This window comes from Pelodiscus sinensis, chromosome 13 (assembly GCF_049634645.1).
Source record: "Pelodiscus sinensis isolate JC-2024 chromosome 13, ASM4963464v1, whole genome shotgun sequence".
In the NCBI taxonomy this organism is placed as follows: Eukaryota; Metazoa; Chordata; order Testudines; family Trionychidae; genus Pelodiscus; species Pelodiscus sinensis.
In genome coordinates, this window is record NC_134723.1 from 1,964,945 (window position 1) to 1,985,991 (window position 21,047).

Sequence of the window (21,047 nt, forward strand, 5' to 3'; positions counted from 1 at the left end):
TGTTAAACGCCCTTTGGGTGAAGTGTCTGGGAGTCAGAGTTGCTGGAGGGGATATGAGAGAGGTCTATAAAATTGTGACAGGTGTGGAGAAAATAAATAAGGAAAAGTTATTTACTTGTTCCCATCACATAAGAAGTAGGAAAAAAACAACAAATGGGCTGGTAGCACTATGTAGACTAACAAAACATGTAGACGGGATCATGAGCTTTCGTGGGCACAGCCCACTTCTTCAGATGACCGGAGTTTTGAGTAGGGGATTTGAAAACTCAAAATAAATAGAAGGGAAATGGGAGGGAGGGGGAAAGAGAATGATGCTCTGTCTCCCACTCCCCTTCCTGTCTTTTCTTTAAGTATCTGGAGAATGGGTGCTAAACCTAAGCAGATAAAGATCAAAGTCAATAGATAGACAGGAAGGATCCCACTCAGATGAAATCAATAGGTAGCAGGTTTAAAACAACCCAAAGGAAGTTTTTCTTCGCTCAGAACATAGTCAGCCTGTGGAACTCCTTGCCAGAGGATGTGGTGAAGGCCAGGACTTTCACAGGGTTCCAAAAAGAGCTAGATAGATTCATGGAAGTTACGTCCATCACTGGCTAGTAGCCAGGATGGGTAGGAATGGTGTCCCTAGCCTCTGTTTGTCAAGGACTGGAAATGGGTGACAGGGGAGGGATCACTTGATTCCCTCTGGGGTACCTGGCATTGGCCACTGTCAGCAGACAGGAACCTGGGCTAGATGGACCTTTGGTCTGCCCCAGTGTGACTGTGCTTATACCATGGTCATTAATTGGCCAGCCAAAGTGAGGCCCTACATTCAGCTTAATGGCATTTAACTGAGGTTATAAGTTAGAAAACCACATCAGAGCCTAAATGTCAGGGGATGCTCTAAAGGCTGTTAGACTAAAGCCTGTTTGATCCGAGAGAGAACCAGAAAAGCCTGATTGCCAATTAAGTCCAATCTAGAGTGATGATAGATACTGCAGGCTGAGGAAACTCTCTGGCACCGTCTGCTGCTGCCCACAGGCTGTACATCAGGCAGCAGTTACTAGAACATCACATCCTTCATTGCTCATGTAGGTAGATTTCTCTCTCCTTTGCCCCCAATCGCGCTGACACCCTCTAGAGGGCACGCTCCCCCCCCATTCCCAGGCTGCATTTGTACTTGGGAGCTCAGCCTCCAGCAGCCAGGAAGTGTGCTACTGTAATCTGTCTCCTAGCTCGTGAATCTCATACATTGGAGTACTCTGTTAGGGTGTTAGCTGTTGCTTTAGCAGCATGCGAATGAGAAGCCAGCCATGCGGGTGTTGGTGTTGGGAACAGAAGCGTATTTAAAGTTGTCACTGGGCTCTTGCGTTCAGAAAGGATTTATACATTATTGGAGAGGAGGGATTAGGCTTGTGAGCAGGAGCTGTGATAGAAGGGAAGGCTGCCTTGCCAGAGGTACATGGAGCAAAATGTTAGAGCTATGCAGTCTGTCTTCCCCAGCCTTCATTTCGCTGCAGGGAGAACTGAAATCCAGCCTCCTGGAAATGTCACCACTAGCACAGATCTTCAAACTGGGAATGTCAGCACTCTGCATTCAGTATGGCCCCTTCCAGGTGGGAAGTCATCTCATGGCTTCACCTCCATGGTCGTGTTCTCTGAAATGCTCCCAGTTCCACGCACCGGACTAGCTAGACAGAACTGCAGGGTGTCAATGCGTGACTGAGACGATCATGTAAGGAGGAGGGATTTAGATTGATCAGGAACTGGGGAAACTTTGGGGGAAATGGTAGCTATACAAGAGGGGCAGAGCTTAACCAAAATGGAACCAGGTTGCTGGCACTTAAAGGTTATAGAGCAGTTTTAAAAACTAGAGCAAGATGGATAAAAATGATGGTTAAAAAAAATATTGATTTAAAAATATTAATTTCTCATTTAGAAATGTTACTATTAAATCTCAAACTCACTACAGCCATACTTACCATCTCAAAAATGAATGAATGGTTCTAGTCTGTCCAGCCTAGCTACCAGCTCTTGCTTTCTGAAAGTTATTTCAAAGCTTTCTATTTGTTTTAGACTAAAAAGTACCATGTACCAAGACAGATACAAGCTGGGCAGGATTGTTCTTATTCCGTGCTTATGTGCTGGTAGATCTGGGCCAAACTTGGCAGAGGAGTTAGACATTGTCTTAAGGCAGACAATATATCAGAAAGGTTGGAGGCAGCCTAGAAAGAAACAGGAGATTGGACTGGAAAGAAAAAGGGGAAGATATTCAGCACACAGAGTTTTCTATAGTCCCCTTCACCTGGGGGGCTCCTATAAACTAGCCACTAGCCACATGTGGCTATTTGGCCGGTTTGAGTGCAGCTTGTTCGCTATAGCAGTAGTCACAGAACTGGTTGGATACCACAGCCCTACTTGCCACAGAAAAACTGCCATGGCTTCTGGGTGTGAGAACCCCATATGTGAATATTGAGAAGAAATGTGTTCCCAGGATAAGACGTTAACGGTGTAAGATGATGCTGCAGGGCCTAGTTGCAAGAATGAAACCTAAGGAAAATTGAGAAAATGATGTGGCTATGGCTGAGTGGATCATCTGCTTAGTAATTTGAATCATTCACTTTGCAATGAATTGGAACAATTTCCCAAGGGTTATAAGTGTCATGGCCAATATTTAAAATCAAGGTTGGGTTTTTTCCCTATAAGATCCACTCTAGGAACTACTTTGGGGGATTTTGTGGCCTAAACAAATCACCACAATGGTCCCTGCTGGCCTGACTCGCTGATACTCTGGTAATCGAGTTCAGGACATCCTTGTACGTAGTGTTCCGAGGCTCTGCTCTCTGACGTGCATGGCTACTCATCGCCTATGGCGCATGGCACAGCTCCATAGCACAAGACCACGGCAAATGGAGTCCACACAAGTGAAATGTAAGTGGATTGCCTCTTGGATATGAGACTGGTCCATTTAAGCCAAGGTTTCCCAACCTATGGGTCGGGACCCAAATATGGGTGGCCATTACATTTCAAAAGGTCGCCAAGTGTCTCCCCAGGTGGTTCTGCCCCCCCTTTTTTTGAATCACCAAGTCTTCCTGAATTGTCAAAATGGGCCCCCATCTGGAAGAGGTTGGGAACTGCTGATTAAGCAAAGTCTGAAAACTGGGCTCTGGCCTGATATCCTTGAAAAGCCCTATTCAGTAAACACCACTTCAGCCAGATCCCTCTCACTGTGTATGGAGAGGAGACACCTGATCTTCTAAACAGTGCAAGGGGGCACAGGCCTGTTCTCATCTGAGCCTGTTATAGAAAGGACATGGCTAGACTTGCCTAGTCCCACATGTGAGTTCATGTCAGAGCAGAAGCCTAACCCTGAAGAGATGTAGCTTTGTTGCAATAAACATGCATTCTTCTTCGAGTGGTTGCTCATGTCCATTCAAATTAGGTGTGTGCGCGCCGCGTGCATGGTTCCTGGAGCCGTTTTCCCCCAGCAGTACCCATTGGGCAGGCAGGTCACCCCCTGGAGTGGTGCCACAATAACAGAAGTACCCCTGCCGGCCTTCCCCCTCCTCAGTTCTTTCTTACCGCCCTTGACGGGTGTTGGAGCTTCTCTTGTTGATTTGTCAATCCAGCGATCAGAGTTCTTTGTAGCGTAAATAGTTCTTTAGGCTTAGTTTGCATTTAGTAGTATAGTTAGCACTTAGGTAGTTTGAGTGTTCTCTCCCCTTCGGGGGAGGGCATGCCAGGCCCGCACGGTTTCAAACCCTGTGCATCCCACGCTAAACCGATGCCATGTGGAGACCCCCATGACTCTTGCTTAAAGTGCCTGGGGAAGGACCGCTTGACGGACTCCTGTAAAATCTGCAGGAGTTTTAAGCCAAGAACCAAAAGGGAGAGAGATTCCCGCTTAACTCATTTGAATGGAGTCAGCGCTCCAACCGGTATCAGAGAAGGAAGGTGTGATCCGCAGTGCACCAGCATCAGTGCGGGAAACCCAATCAGGACCTCTCCGTACCACAGCACCGAAACCTTCGGCACCAAGGCATTGATCCCAGTCTCTGGTGCCGAAGAAGAGAAGAGGCAATAGGGGGAGGTCTCTGGCCAAGAGACTGAACGAGAGCCGGCACCGAATACATTCACCCTCCCAGTCCCCCCAGCGCCGACAGGAAGATGGCACCCAGAAGCGTCGTGATGACGCGGTGCACATAGTCCGGAACTGATACAGCTGCAAAGGCCATCCACGCTGGAGACCTTTGAAGCAGCGCAAGAGCTGATCGAGCTCAAGGCAGCTCCTCCTCAGCCAACAGTTGCAGGTAAGTAACCCTGTTTTTTGGGTGCAAAGCTCTAGGAACAGAATCTTCTGTCTCACATCCTGCTTCCCCAACAACTAGAAGGCAGCCAAAGGACAACGCAGCTTCTACCAAGAAAGCGTACCAGCCTGCTCAACACTACGTGCTCCCAACTCGGCAAGGCTTGTGTAGGCTCGCCCGTAGTAGTAATATAATTTTATATAGTTTCTTTCATAAGTTTTGTTTTACAGCCACTGCTGGGTATTCAAATATATTCTGGGTTCGTATAAGTTACTAAGAAATTGTTTAAAAAAATTAACTTTGTAAGAAATTCTGTCTGTTCCTTTGTAAGAAATGGCTCTCTGAAATGAACTCGTCTTTGTGTTCATGCGGGAAGACGAGACAGGAGACACCAGCATCAGATGGGCAGAATGGTTAAGGAGGAGTTGCGAACACAGGCATCAGGCAATTCCGAATGGCCCAAGAGGGGCAGAATTATTCACAGGGATAAGTCCTTGCTTTTGAGTAATCAAGAAAAACCAGCTGCAGTCACTCCCGCTTCATATATCAAAGGATTGATGGGGCATAACAATGGAAGTAGCCTTGCGGTAAAACAATTGGATGACTCCAGCATGACTCTGGAGGTTACAGCCCTAAAAATGGGGGAGTGGAGCTTTGAAGATTTGAGTTAGTTCGGTAAAGACAACTTCGGCGCATTGGACGGCAGCTGACAGGCTGGTTCTACTTGGCCGGCACAAGCACCAATAAGACTCGCAACTATGACACTAGCTTTGAGATGTGCGTATGAATTAATGCATATGCCATATTTGCAATAAGTGTGGCCTATTGCCTTTTCCCCCTGAAAAATAACCCTGATGTTTCTAGCATAAGACTCTGTTCTTCCCCCATCTTCCCAGGAAAGGCAAGTGAAATCCACAGCCATGGCTGGATGGACTGAAGCTACTCCTCACCTACAGGTGTCCATGCAAAGATGAAAAGTGCAGTAATCCCCCACAGGAAACACTGGGCAGCTTCAGAGTACTCCTAGTAGAGTCAGCAAGACCTCAGCCACAAGTGAGTAGCATTTAGTACCATAGAATCCTTGTACAGTAACTTCACATTTAATGTGTGTGTTCAGGAAAAATGCTACTTTAAGTAAAAGAAAGTTAATGCAATTTCCTTCATAAGAAAGTATGTAAATAGTGGAGTTAGATTCCGAGAAAAGTTGTTGCCTGACAAAAGGTGTTCTACATCCGCAGTACACACTCTAAATACTGAATGATTTCATACTCTTCTCACCAATGAAGATTATGAAGCTTGGTTGAGACAGGGACATACCAGGGCAGGGGGCACAGGGGCTTGTCCCACTCCACCTCCCTGGCACTCCTGTGCCACAGCTGGAACACCAGGCAGGCAGAATGGGGCAATCCAACAACCTCATAATGGAACATTGCACAACTGTAAATGAGTGTGTTCTCTAACAGACCAGCAACCTAATAATGAAGCAATGTTAACCAGGATAACTCACTGAGGAGTTACTGTACTAGTCCCATTCAGGGGGACAGCAGTAACCGTTTCCCAGCCAGCATTAGATCAAGTGACCACATGCAGCAATTACCAACATAGGCTGCAACTGTGAAGCCAAGCAGGTTTCCATGCTTTAGTAATCAAGCCTTTTTATTTACGCACACCCAATCCGTGGCCCCACAAAGTCGCGAGACCTCCTCGTCAACCTCCTCCTGGCCTTAGCGAAAGCTGCCATCTATAATAGCAGGAGGAGGAAGTTAGACGAGGGGGTTCTCTGTGACTGTGGGGCCTATTTCCGCTCCTCCCTTGTGTCACGAATCCGGGCAGAGTTCCTCTGGGCGGTGTCCACTGGCTCCATCGACAGCTTTGAGGAGCAGTGGGCGCTGTCCGGGGTTCTCTGCTCGGTGTCCCCATCCGGCTCCCTTATTTTAAACCTGTGACCCGCACTCCTTGACCCTGTTGTCATTTTTTGTCCCCCGGATTCAGTTGAACATGGGTTCAGTGTCCCTCCCATAAGGTTGGGGAGGGGCTTTTAGAATGTGGGCGGGCTTTGCCCGCCCACCTTCCCATGATTTCAAATAGGTCCTCTTCAGCTGATCTACCGAGGAACAAAATATATTGACCCAATTTAAAGGCAAAAGGGTAAAACCCAGAGGCAAATTACTACAAATAAAACAGACATTGAATATAGAAAGGTTTGTTTACTTTAAGCATTTCTGAACATACAAATCAGTGAATGTACGCCTTTGAACTGCATTCAAAGACCCTTCTCTCCAGCACTCAAGTGCTAATTAAACTGCTTTTGCTCAGTTAAACCCAAATCTTGTTCATATCTAATGAAATTTTGTAGATTGTTTTGGTGTTGGGTCCTTCTCCCCCCACACTCCCCAGTGAAATCAGGTTTGTGACTGTTCTTGTAACCAAAATCCTCACCTCTGTGACAGTTGTTTATATAAATTTAAGGTTATAAGCATAACTTCAGGATCTCCATTTTTTATGTCAAGAGCCTGCAGGAAACAGTTCAATGCATCTTGTAATTTTCCATTGTCTTTCAGTTTCTTCCCACATTCTATCAGGGCATCATAATTATCTGGTGCACGAAGAGAATCCACAGTAGTCTGACAATCTTTCTGGCCTGTGCTCTCCTTTGAAAAGCAGTCCATTTGCTCCCCAGACAGAAGCTCGGGGTCACCAGTAGATTCCTCTTTGTCAGTTTCATCTGCCTCAGATGTGACAGACTCTGTATCATCCAAGTAACTGGCTGTACCTTCTGTATCAAGTGTTTCTCCGACAGGTTCTTCCTCGGGCACCACAGATTCCACACTATGCTCTTCAGCTTCTTCTACCACAAGATCTTCTTGCACCTCATCACTATTCTCTGTTTGGGAGAGAGCTCCCATGGTTTCTTCAAAGTCCTCAACCTGGTCCATCACTACATTAATAAGGGATTTTCTAGAAGCTGTAGATCTGTTTCCCCTGGGGGAAAACGTGGATCCAATTAGAGATCTATCACATTTCGGAGTAGATGAACTAATTCCTGTTAGAGATGGACATAGAGGGCTGTTTAAGGGAGAGGACATTTTTTCAGGCAGATTTTCATCCAAAATTATGACTGAATTATCTTCCTCTTCACTATCCAAAACCATTCTTCTAGCATGCTTCCTTTTGCCAACAGCCATGATGCTGCTGCTTTCCATCAAGGCTTCACGCACTGGTGCAGAGTCATTTAGATCATTCATGGCTACATTACAGGGACTCCCAAAATCATCATCATGTTCTCTTACCCAAGAATTCATTGCAGAACTGCTATGGTTTCCTGCTTTGAGCTGAAAGCCTGCATTCTCTGAGTACTCCAGTATCTTTTCCATTTTTGAGACATCTTGCTGTCCATCTTCTGATTCTTCCAAAACAAGATTGAAGTCAGCCTGATATTGAAAAGATGTAACAGAGGTACTATCCAAACTGGCTTCGCTTACATGAGACTTCTGGTGTCTGCTAGGGAATTCTGATGTTACATTGAAAAGACTTTTGGATATCACTGGGAAGGCAAGTTCAGGGTTTTCATTCTCATCATAAGGCTGTGAATGCAGTGAAGAGGTAACATGGACATCACTTATGCTATGGGAGTGTCGGCTTGGTTCAGGACTATGAGTCTCTTTGTTAGCACGAGAGCGAATACCAAAGGAAGATGGTATAACATTTGGATCAAGTTTTTGTTCAGGTTCATGTATATTGGATTGTTTCAATGCCTTACTGCTAAGTGATTCATCAATATCCATATTAGACATATCCTGTTCCGGATTCTCGCCTGAATCCACGATCACCAAACTTGTCATTCCTGCACTGACATCAGCAACATCTTCATCCTCTATAAGATGAGCAACTTCTTCATTTGCAGGTTCAGCTAATACAGGTGGTGAAATGTAATTTGTGTTAAAGCCTGGCCATTCCTTTTTTGGTTGGGAAGAGGATTTGGGTTGTGTCAGCCATGCTCCCTCAGTATTATTTTTGATTCTCCCCATCAGTTGGTCTTTGAGCTGAGATTCTAACTGGACCAGCTCTTGAGCCTTCTGTACCCTTTGTTGAATATACTGATGAGCTTCTTCATTCTCAGCCTGTTCTTGAGCTATTTCTCGTGTATACATTAAGTCATGATCTGAAATGCCAAACATTTCCAGCGAGTGCAGGTAAGCAATATGTTCCTCCAACTCCAAGTCAGTCTTTCTTTGGGTGGCATGCAAGGACTGTAACTGAATCTGGGTTGCAGAGGTTTGAGTATCTTCCAGTGTAAAGAGTTCTCTTAATTCTTGCTTAGTGAAATACCTAAATGGGTTTTTTTTGTCACCAGTAGTTTGTCTTATTAATGAGTCTTTAAAGACTTGTCGCCTATATATTTTCTCTTCCACGGTACCACAGGTGATCAGCCTATAAATCACTACGTTTTCTTTTTGTCCAATCCTATAAGCTCTGTCTACAGCCTGGGCATCAGTAGCTGGATTCCAACTGGGATCAAAGATCACCACTCTGCTAGCTGCTGTTAAGTTTATGCCAACACCTCCGACTTGCGTAGTAAGCAAGAAGACAGAGTAATCTTTCTTACCCTGAAAGACAGCAATCCTCCTCTCTCGTTCCACCAAGTGTGTCACTGTTCCATCAATACGCATGGTCCTAAAATGTCTGTGAGTTAAAATGCGCTCTAAGATATCCAACATTTTTCTTGACTGAGAAAATATCAAAGTTTTATGCCCCTCCTCTTGCAGCCTTTCTAGAAGTCCCATAAGGAACAGCAATTTCCCAGACTCCTCAATCAGAAGCTTATCTGAGAGATGATCAATTTTGTTAGCACCTGAAAATGCATCTCCTTCATTCTCCTTATCCTCAGTGTAAACACCTCCTTCCAAGCCAAGCTGGCTACACGCTCGGGCTGACAATAACCTGGGATGATCACATAATTTCTTTAAGACATTTAGCTCAGCCAAAGGTGACCGAGTTGTCATCAACAACTCCTTCACATGATCTAAAGAGAGAAAGTTTCTGTATATTTCTTCTTGAATTGGTGTTAAATACACCCACACAATGAAGTCATTTTTCCTGGTAAAAGAAGGCATTACAGGAGCAATGTTCTTACTCTGATCCTCTGGAAGACTGGTTTCGACTTTGTCAGACTTGTACTTTTGTATGTCGTCTTTAGTTCTTCGGAGAAAATATGGCTTTATAATAGTCATTAGATTTTCAGAGATCTTAAGTCCAAGAGCTTTTTCTCCTGGAGTCGCATCTTTTTCCCTTGCCCTTGTAATGGGATTCTCGTATTCCATTTTAAATGTCTTCACTGTTCCTAGGAGGGACCCTTGACAGGCAAAGTCAAACAAGGACCACATCTCACGTAGGTTATTTTGGACTGGTGTCCCTGTGAGGAGGATGCGGTTTTTTGCAGGAATAGCATACATAGATTTAGTAGTTTTTGTAGAGGAAGACTTAATTTTATGGGCTTCATCAAGAATAATGTAGTCCCAGACAAATTCTTGTTCATTAAAGCTAGAAAGTTGCTGCCAGTTATAGATCACCATTTGATACGTTGTGATCACTACACCAGTCTTTCTTTGGACTCTCTCTAGGTTTCTGTTCCGCTCAGTCTTGCTGGTGCCATGGAAGTCTTTCACCCTCAGTCCTGGAGTCCACTTGGCAAACTCTCTCCTCCAGTTGCTAACAAGGGTGGTTGGCATGACCAGCAGTACAAACTGTACGAGTTCAGCATCAAACATCCCAGAAAGGAATGCAATGATCTGGATAGTCTTTCCCAAACCCATGTCATCTGCCAGTATGCCCCCCTGCCTTCCATCGCGGTAGAGGCTGTATAAGAAGGCCACGCCTTCTCTCTGATGTTCAAAAAGTTTGTTGTGCATCTCTCCATAGATGGTAAGACCACTGTTACACACATCCACAAACCCATCCTCCTCCTCTGTGGCAAGTGCCAGCTCTGCAAGTGTTTCCTCAAGCCTTTTGATTCTGTTCCTCAGCTTTTCACTGGGATCAATTTCATTTGCAAGTTTGAAGAATTGAAGCGACTCTTCCAGATTTCCCTTTCTGGCCTCTTCTTTTGCCTGAGCCACATACCTATAGAACACAGGACAAAGCAGCAATGTTTAAATATATTAACTTCTAAAAACAACATATAACAGCTCTGCCATAATTAAGAGAAAAACCAGCTTTCTGTTTAGAAGCTTGACTGTTTTAGTTGCTTTAAACTCTATACAGGTAATTAGATTGCCTTGAAATTTAGTGTTGGGACACAGGATACAGGCAGTGATCCAAATTTGGGGGCACTTCACCCAGAGGTTGCTGGGGACATGTCTAAAAAAACAAAACCGTTCTTCTTAAAGTTGACATTCTGGCAAATTCTCGCCCACAGATAGAGATCAGCACACAGGGTCAAGAACAGCTTGAGGGTTACCCTAACGATAGAGCCCTTCCCCCCCCCCCCCCCGTTTTCCTCTTCCGTTCCCACACAGGAGAGGTGTATTTTATCTATTCATTTTCTGGATTTGATGTTGAAATTTGTCATTTCCTGCATTTCAGCTCACATGGGGGGGTTGGCTGGGAGAGCGACTGACAGAATGGGTCAGCTGTAAGAAAAACGGTGGTAGTGGTGGTGTTTTACACACACACACCCAGCAACCACCAGGTCACCCCCACTGGGTCCCAGGGTGTGCGCAAGGGGCTGGGCTTTGGGCTGCACAGTCAAGTGGCCTGGCCTGGCTCGGGGGGGGGCCCTAGGAGCCACATGCGCAGCCCGGGGCAGGGGGCAGCGAGGGACACTGGGCACCGTGCCAGGCTCTGGTGGTGGCAGCTGCGTGCCTCAGTTTCCCTCCTGTCCAATGGGAAGAAGGCGACAGAGCCCCCCCCGTAGAATCCCGGCCTCCCCCGGCATAGAGACCCCCCCCCCCTCCCCCGGCGTAGAGGCCCCCCCGCCTCGAGCCCCCCCGCGTAGAGGCCCCCCCTCGAACCCCCCCCGCGGAGCAGAGCCCCCCCCTCACCCGGCGTAGAGGCCCCCCCTCGAACCCCCCCGCGGAGCAGAGCCCCCCCCTCACCCGGCGTAGAGGCCCCCCCAACCCCCCCACGGAGCAGAGCCCCCCTCACCCGGCGTAGAGGCCCCCCCAACCCCCCCGCGGAGCAGAGCCCCCCTCACCCGGTGTAGAGGCCCCCCCAACCCCCCTGCGGAGCAGAGCCCCCCTCACCCGGCATAGAGCCCCCCCGAACTCCCCCGCGGAGCAGAGCCCCCCCTCACCCGGCGTAGAGCCCCCCCGAACCCCCGCGCGGAGCAGAGCCCCCCCTCACCCGGCGTAGAGCCCCCCCCCCGAACCCCCGCGCGGAGCAGAGCCCCCCCTCACCCAGCGTAGAGCCCCCCCGAACTCCCCCGCGGAGCAGAGCCCCCCCTCACCCGGCGTAGAGCCCCCCCCGAACCCCCCCGCGGAGCAGAGCCCCCCCTCACCCGGCGTAGAGCCCCCCCCTCACCCGGCGTAGAGGCCCCCCCCGCGGAGCAGAGCCCCCCCTCACCCGGCGTAGAGGCCCCCCCGCGGAGCAGAGCCCCCCCTCACCCGGCGTAGAGCCCCCCCGAACCCCCGCGCGGAGCAGAGCCCCCCCTCACCCGGCGTAGAGCCCCCCCCGAACCCCCCCGCGGAGCAGAGCCCCCCCGAACCCCCCCGCGGAGCAGAGCCCCCCCTCACCCGGCGTAGAGGCCCCCCCCGCGGAGCAGAGCCCCCCCTCACCCGGCGTAGAGGCCCCCCCGCGGAGCAGAGCCCCCCCTCACCCGGCGTAGAGGCCCCCCCCGCGGAGCAGAGCCCCCCCTCACCCGGCGTAGAGGGCCCCCCCGCACGGAGTAGAGCCCCCCCTCACCAGGCGTAGAGGCCCCCCCCCCCGCGGAGCAGAGCCCCCCCTCACCCGGCGTAGAGGGCCCCCCCCCCGCGGAGCAGAGCCCCCCCTCACCCGGCGTAGAGGGCCCCCCCCCCGCGGAGCAGAGCCCCCCCTCACCCGGCGTAGAGGGCCCCCCCCCGCGGAGCAGAGCCCCCCCTCACCCGGCGTAGAGGCCCCCCCCGCGGAGCAGAGCCCCCCTCACCCGGCGTAGAGGCCCCCCCCGCGGAGCAGAGCCCCCCCTCACCCGGCGTAGAGGCCCCCCCCGCGGAGCAGAGCCCCCCCTCACCCGGCGTAGCGCCCCGCCATGGCGCGCTGCGGGGGCCCGCTCTCTAACTGCGCCATAGCGCGCTGCCCGCCGGCCGCCGCTTGAAATGCCCGCCGCCTTCCCGACCTGCCCCGCGCGGGGCCGCCCCTCAGCCTATCACCCGCAGCATGCAAATGAGAGCCGGGCCCATCAGCCAATCGGCGCTTCTCAGCTGCGGCAAGGCGGAAGAGTCACGGGATGGGAGGAGAGAGCACGGGGCCAATGGGGGCAGGGGAGAGCATGGCGGTAGTGGGGGGGGGGGAGCACGGGGCCAATGGGGGCAGGGGAGAGCATGGCGGTAGTGGGGGGGGGGAGCACGGGGCCAATGGGGGCAGGGGAGAGCATGGCAGTAGTGGGGGGGGGAGCACGGGGCCAATGGGGGCAGGGGAGAGCATGGCGGTAGTGGGGGGGGGGAGCACGGGGCCAATGGGGGCAGGGGGGAGCATGGCAGTAGTGGGGGGGGGGGAGCACGGGGCCAATGGGGGTGGGGAGAGCCTGGTGGTAGTGGGGGGGGGGGGAGAGCACAGGGCCAATGGGGGCAGGAGAGAGTATGGCAGTAGTGGGGGGGGGAGAGCCTGGCAGTAGTGGGGGGGGGGAGAGCCTGGCGGTAGTGGGGGGGGGGAGAGCCTGGCAGTAGTGGGGGGGGGAGAGCCTGGCGGTAGTGGGGGGGGGGGAGAGCCTGGCAGTAGTGGGGGGGGGGGGAGGGGTGCACTGGTGGGAGCAGAGGGCATAGGGACAGGGTGGGAAGCAGGGTCACCGCCTGGGCAGGGGAAGGAAGCAGCTGACTGTACCTGAGAGGAAGGGGCTAGGCTGCCATGTGTGGCATTTAAATAATCCCCCCCACGCAATGAGCCCTCTCCACACCTGTTACACTCATCCTTGGGCTCATTTACTGCTCAGCTTCCCAGCTGATTCTCCCCTAAAGCCCTGCTGGGATCCTTGGCCTGTGTCTGGCCGCACAGACAGGTAGGATCCTGCTTTAGGGATTCGCAGTCTCAGTCACCCAAAGGGAAATCATCCAATTCTGTGACCCATGTACCCTCTCTCAGAGACGCAGCAAACTCATCAGAAGATGCAGGCTGGAGGCCTATTATTCGCCTTTGCTGTACCTCCCCACCCACACACATTGTTCTCAACACACAGATCCACTAACGTTTTGCCAGAATATGCCAATGCCTCCCGCAGTTTCTCTGAGATGTTCTCAGGAAAGATGCATCTGGTCACATCCATTGTGCTACTGAGGAAACACACAGGCCCAGCGAAAGCGAACCCTCCCTGGGAATATCTTTGGGTGGGAGTGTCAGGGCAGTGAGGCTTCCAGCAGGGGCAGAGGAGGCCTGGTACATCATGTCCCAGGGCCAAAATGGACACAGCAGGGAGTGCTTGGCTCTGGAGGGCTACGTCTAGATTGGAACGATTTTCCGCAAATGCTTTTAACGGAAAAGTTTTCTGTTAAAAGCATTTGCGAAAAAGAGCGTCTAGATTGGCACTGATGCTTTTCCGCAAAAGCACTTTTTGCGGAAAAGCGTCCATGGCCAATCTAGACGCGCTTTTCCACACAAAAGCCCCAATTGCCATTTTCGCGATTGGGGCTTTTTTGCGCAAAACAAATCTGAGCTGTCTACACTGGCCCTTTTGCGCAAAAGCTTTGTGCAAAAAGACTTTTGCCCGAACGGGAGCAGCATAGTATTTCCGCAAGAAGCACTGATTTCAGACAGTAGGAAGTCAGTGTTCTTGTGGAAATTCAAGCGGCCAGTGTAGACAGCTGGCAAGTTTAAATCTTGCCAGTCTAGACACAGCCGAGAGCATTTGCCCTGACAGCAGTTTGGAGGACATACACACTGCTTGTATCCCAGGACAGAGGGCAGGGTAGAGTTTTTTTGGGAGCCCAACTCTGCACTTACAGGGCTGCTATGGGGCCAAGATTCAGGTGCACGGAGCAGCATCTCTGGTGGTACATCCCACTGGCTCTAGTCCACACTATCAACCCCTCACTCTGGCAACATGAACACCTAACTGTCCACAACTGTTGTCACATTTCCAGCAGGACAGTGAAAAACTTCAGGGCCTGGTGGTGAGGCGCACGTGCGTGCGTGTGTGTCCCTGTCTCGGATCAGTGTAGCATCAGCAGGCACCTAGCTGCCGTGCTCTGGCCCGTGCTCTCGGTGCCAGAGCTATCTCCTCCGTTTGTACATCTGCAGTCACTAACACAGCCCCATTGGGGCTACATCTAGACTGCAAGCCTCTTTCGAAAGAGGTTTTTTCAGAAGCTACTTTCGAAAAAGCCTCTTTCGAAAAAGAGCGCCCAGACTACAACCAGTACTTTCAGCGTCTAGACTACAAAGAGCACTTTTGAAAAAAGGTGTTCTTCCTCATAAAACGAGGTTTTCCACGGTAGAAAAAACTGCCACGTTCTTTCGATTTACTGTTGACAGAACGCGGCAGCAGGCTAGACACACCCTGTGGTTGTTTGGTGACTGGTCGCTGTGGAAGAACCTTGTTTTGTGAGTAAGCTGCCTGTCAGGGCTCTCTTGGATCACTCCCCTCATGGGCCTGAGTCAGTCTGCAGTGGACTGCACTGCCATTTCTCACCAGCATGGTGTGAATGGCGAGGTGATCACAAGCCAGTGACGTGGAGTAGTGCAATATGGCTTCAGGGTTCAGTGACAATTCACGGCCAGTTACAACTGCTCTGCTTCTCCAGCAAGGGCAAACCTATCTACTGAGTATCTGCGACCTTAGTGTCCTGCTGGCCACTAATAAGCAACTGGGGGCAGGGGCTCGAGGGGGACATGGGAAGGGAGAACTTCTTGTGATCTCACAGTTCCACCAAGCCATGACTTCCTCACTGGCACAAACCAGTGACCATGAATTGTCCCCCTCATCCCAATGGCATGTGGATGATTTATTTCAGGCCAGCCCCTCTGACTGTCCACTTCTGCCAGCACATCGCCATCTGTCACACCATGGGGCTTCCCTCCAGCTTATCTTCCTAAGACAATGTGCTGTGTAACTCTCATTGGGATCCCTCGACATGCAGGATGCAGCTCCATCCGGAATGCACACTCAGCCGGGGACCAGCAGTAGCACTGACCGTGCCACTGAGACTAAGGGTGTGTCTAGACTACATGCCTCCTTCGACGGAGGCATGTAGATTAGCCACATCGGAAGAGGGAAATGAAGCCGCGATTAAAATAATCGCGGCTTCATTTAAATTTAAATGGCTGCCCCGATCTGCCGATCAGCTGTTTGTCGGCAGATCGGGAGAGTCTGGACGCGATGCCCCGACAAAGAAGCCTTTCTTCATCGACACAGGTAAGCCTCGTGAAACCAGGTTTACCTGTGTCGATGAAGAAAGGCTTCTTTGTCGGGGCATCGCGTCCAGACTCTCCCGATCTGCCGACAAACAGCTGATCGGCAGATCGGGGCAGCCATTTAAATTTAAATGAAGCCGCGATTATTTTAATCGCGGCTTCATTTCCCTCTTCCGATGTGGCTAATCTACATGCCTCCGTCGAAGGAGGCATGGAGTCTGGACACAGCCTAAGAGCTGAGCAGTGTCCAAGACAGTGTTGCCTAGCACAACTATCCAAAGCTGGCGTGGGGAGGGTCCCAAACAATCAAATGGTGGTTTGGAAGAGAGTAAACTCTTGTGGATCAGGGCAGAAGCCAACGGCAAAACTTTGTAGTTTGTTTGTTTGTTTGTTTGTTTGTTGCAGGGGCACTTTGAGGTTTTTGGCTAATTACAAAATTGCTAGAGAAACAGACCAAGATAGCTGATTATTTTTAATTCCAGGAGGGACCACTGTAGTCATCTAGTTTGTCCTTTTACATAACACATAGAAAATCCCTCTGTCGGCCCCCATCCCACAACTAGAGGCTGTTTTAGAGTACGTGTTTGGGAAAGATAGTCACTCGAAGTACAAATTCCAGTTGCCTGGAGAATTCCTCAGGAAGCTGTTCCAATAGATATTACAAATCTGCCGCTTATTCCCAGCACAGCACTCTCTGAGCACAGGCCCAAAGACCCGGAGAAGTCCTGGCTGCAGAAAGAGAGGCAGCAGCTTAAGGAAAGGAAATTCAGGGAGCAGGAGCTGAGGCAGCAGCAGGAAAAGCAGCACCCACAGAGAGTGGAGTGGAGCTCTGGATGAGTGGTTGCTAAGCCCCGACCTGCCCACTCTTTCACCTTTTACATGTTCTTATATAATAAAAAACACTGTTGGGGATTGGTGTTTCCAGGAACCTGGAATGACAACAACTAGTTTCACTCCTTCATACTTATTTAAATAACACAGAGATGATTTTATGACTGAACCTGGGAATAATGTGTCAGAACTCTCTGGGTAGCGCATAGCAGTGTTTCTATTCCGTAATCACTGCAAATATTTCCACGAGTCATCACCAGGGCTGTCTGGAGTTTGAACAGCTGAGCCCACGTTGTAAGGAAATGGACTTTTTCTGTAGCCATATTGGAAAGCCTAAAGCTGGATGTCCACTTATCCTGAGTGTGGCCAAGTTTCCAGTGGTCCCAGAAAGTTTGTTTACAGCCACCAGTCCTGGCTCTCAGTGTTCTGTGCTGACATTTACTCTAATTTACCCGATGGCTGTGTCTAGACTGGCAAGTTTTTCCGCCAAAGCACCTGCTTTAGCGGAAAACTTGCCAGCTGTCTACCCTGGCCGCTTGAATTTCTGAAAGAACACTGAGGGTATGTCTACACTACAGCGCTAGTTCGAATTAACTTAGTTCGAATTAGTTAATTCGAACTAAGCTAGTTCGAACTAACGCATCTAGAACTAAAAACTAGTTCGAACTAGCAAGTCCACATTGAGTGGACTCTGAACAGGGCTTAAGGATGGCCGGAAGCAGTGCCGGCAGGGCATAAAAGGAGGACTTAGAGCATGGAGATACTGTCTCAGGCTAGCCGAGGGCTGCGCTTAAAGGGTCCCGACCCCCACCCCGGACACACAGTTCTAAGGGGTGCCCCGCTTGCAAAGAAGTTCTGGCTTGGAGTGCCCAGAGTGCCCACACTGGGCACATCACACCACTCGGCCATCAGCCCGGCTGCACTTGCCGCAGGCTGCCATCTGGGGAGAGGGAGTAATTGGGGGGCTGCAGGAGAGCTTCCACCCCCAGAAGCCCGCAGAGCCAGCCCAGTCCTCCCCATCGGGGGCTCGTACCCCATTCCTCCCTCACCTCCTTCCACTTACCCTTCCCTAGCCCCCCTTCTTATTGATGTACAAAATAAAGATAACGTTTCTTCCAACATTGACTCTGTCTTTATTGAAAAAAACTGGGGGAGACTGGGAAAAGGAGGTGGGAGAGGGGAAGAGAAAGGCTGGGAGAGGGGAGGGCAACTAACATGATCAGGGGTTGGGAACAGGTCCCAGATGAAGAAAGGCTACAGAGACTGGGACTGTTCAGCTTAGAAAAGAGGAGACGGAGGGGGGACAGGATAGAGGTCTCTAAAAGCAGGGGTTGGGTGGAGAGGGTGCATTCAGAAAAGTTCTTCCTGAGTTCCCATAAAGAAGGACTAGAGGACACCAAAGGAAAGGAATGGGTAGCAGGCTTGAAACTAGTAAGAGAAAGTTGTTGTTCTTGACAAAGCAAATAGTTAACCTGTGGAACTCCTTGCTGCAGGAGGCTGTGAAGGCTACAACTAGAACAGAGTTTAAAGGGAAGTGAGATCAAGTGATGGAGGTTGGGTCCATGGAGTCCTATTAGCCAGAGGGTAGGAGTGGTGTCCCTGCCCAAAGTTTGTGGAAGGCTGGAGAGGGATGGCACGAGACAAATGGCTTGGTCGTTGTCTTCGGTCCATCCCCTCCAGGGTCCCTAGGGTTGGCCGCTGTTGGCAGACAGGCTACTGGGCTAGATGGACCTTTGGTCTGACCCAGGACGGCCATTGTAAGCTCAGGGCTCAGTGTCGGGGGTCTCAGTGGACCCCCTTGATTTTCATGCACACCTGGTCCTGGGTGGCCAGGCTGGCAGCTCTCCTGCCCTAGCCGGCCACTTTCCTGTGCCTAGTGCGGAGATCGTGGACGAGGTCCACGATGTCCGCACTAGCCCAGGAAGGTGCCCGCCTCTTGCGGTCCAGGGCAAGCTCCCGGGAGCCGCCAGCCTGGTCCCGGCAAGAGGGGGTGGGCTGGGGGGCATCGGGTGGGTGGCTCTGTGCCGTGCCAGGTGCAGGGTCTGCTAGCTGGGTGCTGGCAGGCTTGCACCTGGCACGGGCACCGTAGCCAGCCCGTGCCCCTTTAAGGGGTCCGGGGCCGGGAGGGGGGCATAGAGTTTCCCTGGTGTTGGCCAGAGTGGCCACCAGGGAAACCTGGGGAGGGCTAGCCTCCCACTAGTTCGAACTAAAGGGCTACATAGCCCTTAGTTCGAACTAGCTAGTTCGAACTAGGCGTTAGTCCTCGTAAAATGAGGTTTACCTAGTTCGAACTAAGCGCTCCGCTAGTTCGATTCAAATTCGAACTAGCGGAGCGCTAGTGTAGCACCTATTAAAGTTAGTTCGAACTAACGTCCGTTAGTTCGAACTAACTTTGTAGTGTAGACATACCCTGACTTCCTACTGTCTGAAATCAGTGCTTCTTGCGGAAATACTACGCTGCTCCCGTTCGGGCAAAAGTCCGTTTGCGCAAAAGGGCCAGTGTAGGCAGCTCAGATTTGTTTTGCGCAAAAAAGCCCCGATCACAAAAATGGCGATCGGGGCTTTTTTGCGCAAAAGCGCGTCTAGATTGGCACGGACACTTTTCCGCAAAAAGTGCTTTTGCAGAAAAGCATCCGTGCCAATCTAGACACTCTTTTCCGAAAGTGCTTTTAACGGAAAACTTTTCCGTTAAAAGCATTTGCGGAAAATCATGCCCGTCTAGACGTAACCTAAATGTCTTGCAAGAGCCCAGGAAGCAGCGGCAGTGCTGGTGGTGCTGCTAGACAATACTGACCTCCCATAGTCCAGCAAATTCTCTGGTTCGGCACTGGTCAGGTCCCGGAGTGCCAGACTAGAGAGGTTCGACCTGTGGGCTAGTGCCATGAAGGCCCTTTCCCTTGTGAACGGGCCTGCAAGCCCGCAGAGTGTAGGTTCACAGCAGAGACCCCAGAAGGGTGGGGTAGTGCCTCTGTTGGCAGGGTTATGCCAGCACCTAAGGGACAGGTAGGGGTGCATGCCTGAGTATGGCACTGACAAGCAGAGAGGGTTGTGTGGCCAACATGGCACTGACAAGCAGAGAGGGTTGTGCAGCTGGTGTGGGACTGACAGGTAGAGAGGGTTGTGCGGCCGGCATGGCACGGATGAGCAGAGAGAGTTGTGTGGCCGATGTGGCACTGACAGGCAAAGAGGGTTGTGCAGCCCGCGTGACACTGACAGGCAGAGAGAGTTGTGTGACCATTGTGGTGTTGACAGGTGGAAAGGGTTCTGCGGCCGGTGTGGTGCTGACAGGCAAAGAGGGTTATGCACCAGTGTGGCACTGATGAGCAGAAAGAGCTGTGTAGCAGAGGCGTAGCGTGGGTGTTTTGCGCCTGGGGGCAAAGCCCAAATTTGCACACACACCCCAATCATTTGTTACTGTGGATCTGTTATTATTTCGAAATCAGCAAAAAAATAAGAACATAAGAAAAAAAATCACAAACACTACTAATAGCCACAGATCCTTGGATTAATGAGTTGATCAGTTAGGGTATGTCTACACTACCACCCTAGTTCGAACTAGGGTGGTAATGTAGGCAACTGGAGTTGCAAATGAAGCCCGGGATTTGAATTTCCCGGGCTTCATTTGCATAAAGCCGGGAGCCGCCATTTTTAAATGTCCGCTAGTGCGGACTCCGTGCCGCACGGCTACACGTGGCACGGACTAGGTAGTTCAGACTAGGCTACCTAGTCCGAACTACCGTTACTCCTTGTGAAATGAGACATACCCTTAGTAGACCATAGTAGACCATAGTAGAACTACCATGATGCTGTCTGGAGTAAGCTGGATGAAACATTGGACTGAAAAGTCATATAAACATTCAACACCAGAAGCAACAGGACATTACAATTAAAGACTTTTGTTAAGAAAGTTTAATTTTTCTTGCCTTAGCTATAGTGAACTGATTAATTATGTCATCAAAATCTATTTTTTGAGGGTCTCTCTCTCCACACTTAGAAGGGCCAGATCACTTAGTCTGTTCTGGCCCATTGATGCTCGAAGGTAAGACAGAATCAACTTTAATTTGCTAAACGAGCATTCACAGCTGGCAATAGATACAGTGACAGTGAGAAGTATTTGAAGAGCAACCCGCAAGTTGGGAACCACATCGTCACCATAAGTCATAACACACAGAAATAGTTTTAAATCAAAGTAACACACAACTGGAGAATCGCCCTCACTTTTTTGTGGTGCTGACAGGCGGAGAGGGTGGTGGGGCCTAGCGCTGACAGGCGGAGAGAGCAGTGGGCAGGGGTGGCGCTGAAAGGCGGAGAGGGCTGTGGGGCGGGGGTGGCGCTGACAGGCAGAGAGGGCGGTGCGGCAGGGGTGGCGCTGACAGGCGGAGAGGGTGGTGGTGA

The 21,047-nt window shown here is 50.8% G+C and overlaps 1 protein-coding gene across 1 annotated transcript; it reads right to left on the reverse strand.

Moving 5' to 3' along the window:
- Nucleotides 1-6,478: 6,478 nt before the first annotated feature.
- On the reverse strand, nucleotides 6,479-12,630 carry ERCC6L (ERCC excision repair 6 like, spindle assembly checkpoint helicase). The gene is made up of 2 exons (XM_075896603.1): nucleotides 12,490-12,630; nucleotides 6,479-10,406 (listed from the first exon to the last, which is right to left on the reverse strand). Exons 1-2 carry the CDS (start codon nucleotides 12,543-12,545, stop codon nucleotides 6,722-6,724), a joined length of 3,741 nt encoding a protein of 1,246 aa, XP_075752718.1. The 5' UTR covers nucleotides 12,546-12,630; the 3' UTR covers nucleotides 6,479-6,721.
- Between the last annotated feature and the right edge of the window lie 8,417 nt (nucleotides 12,631-21,047).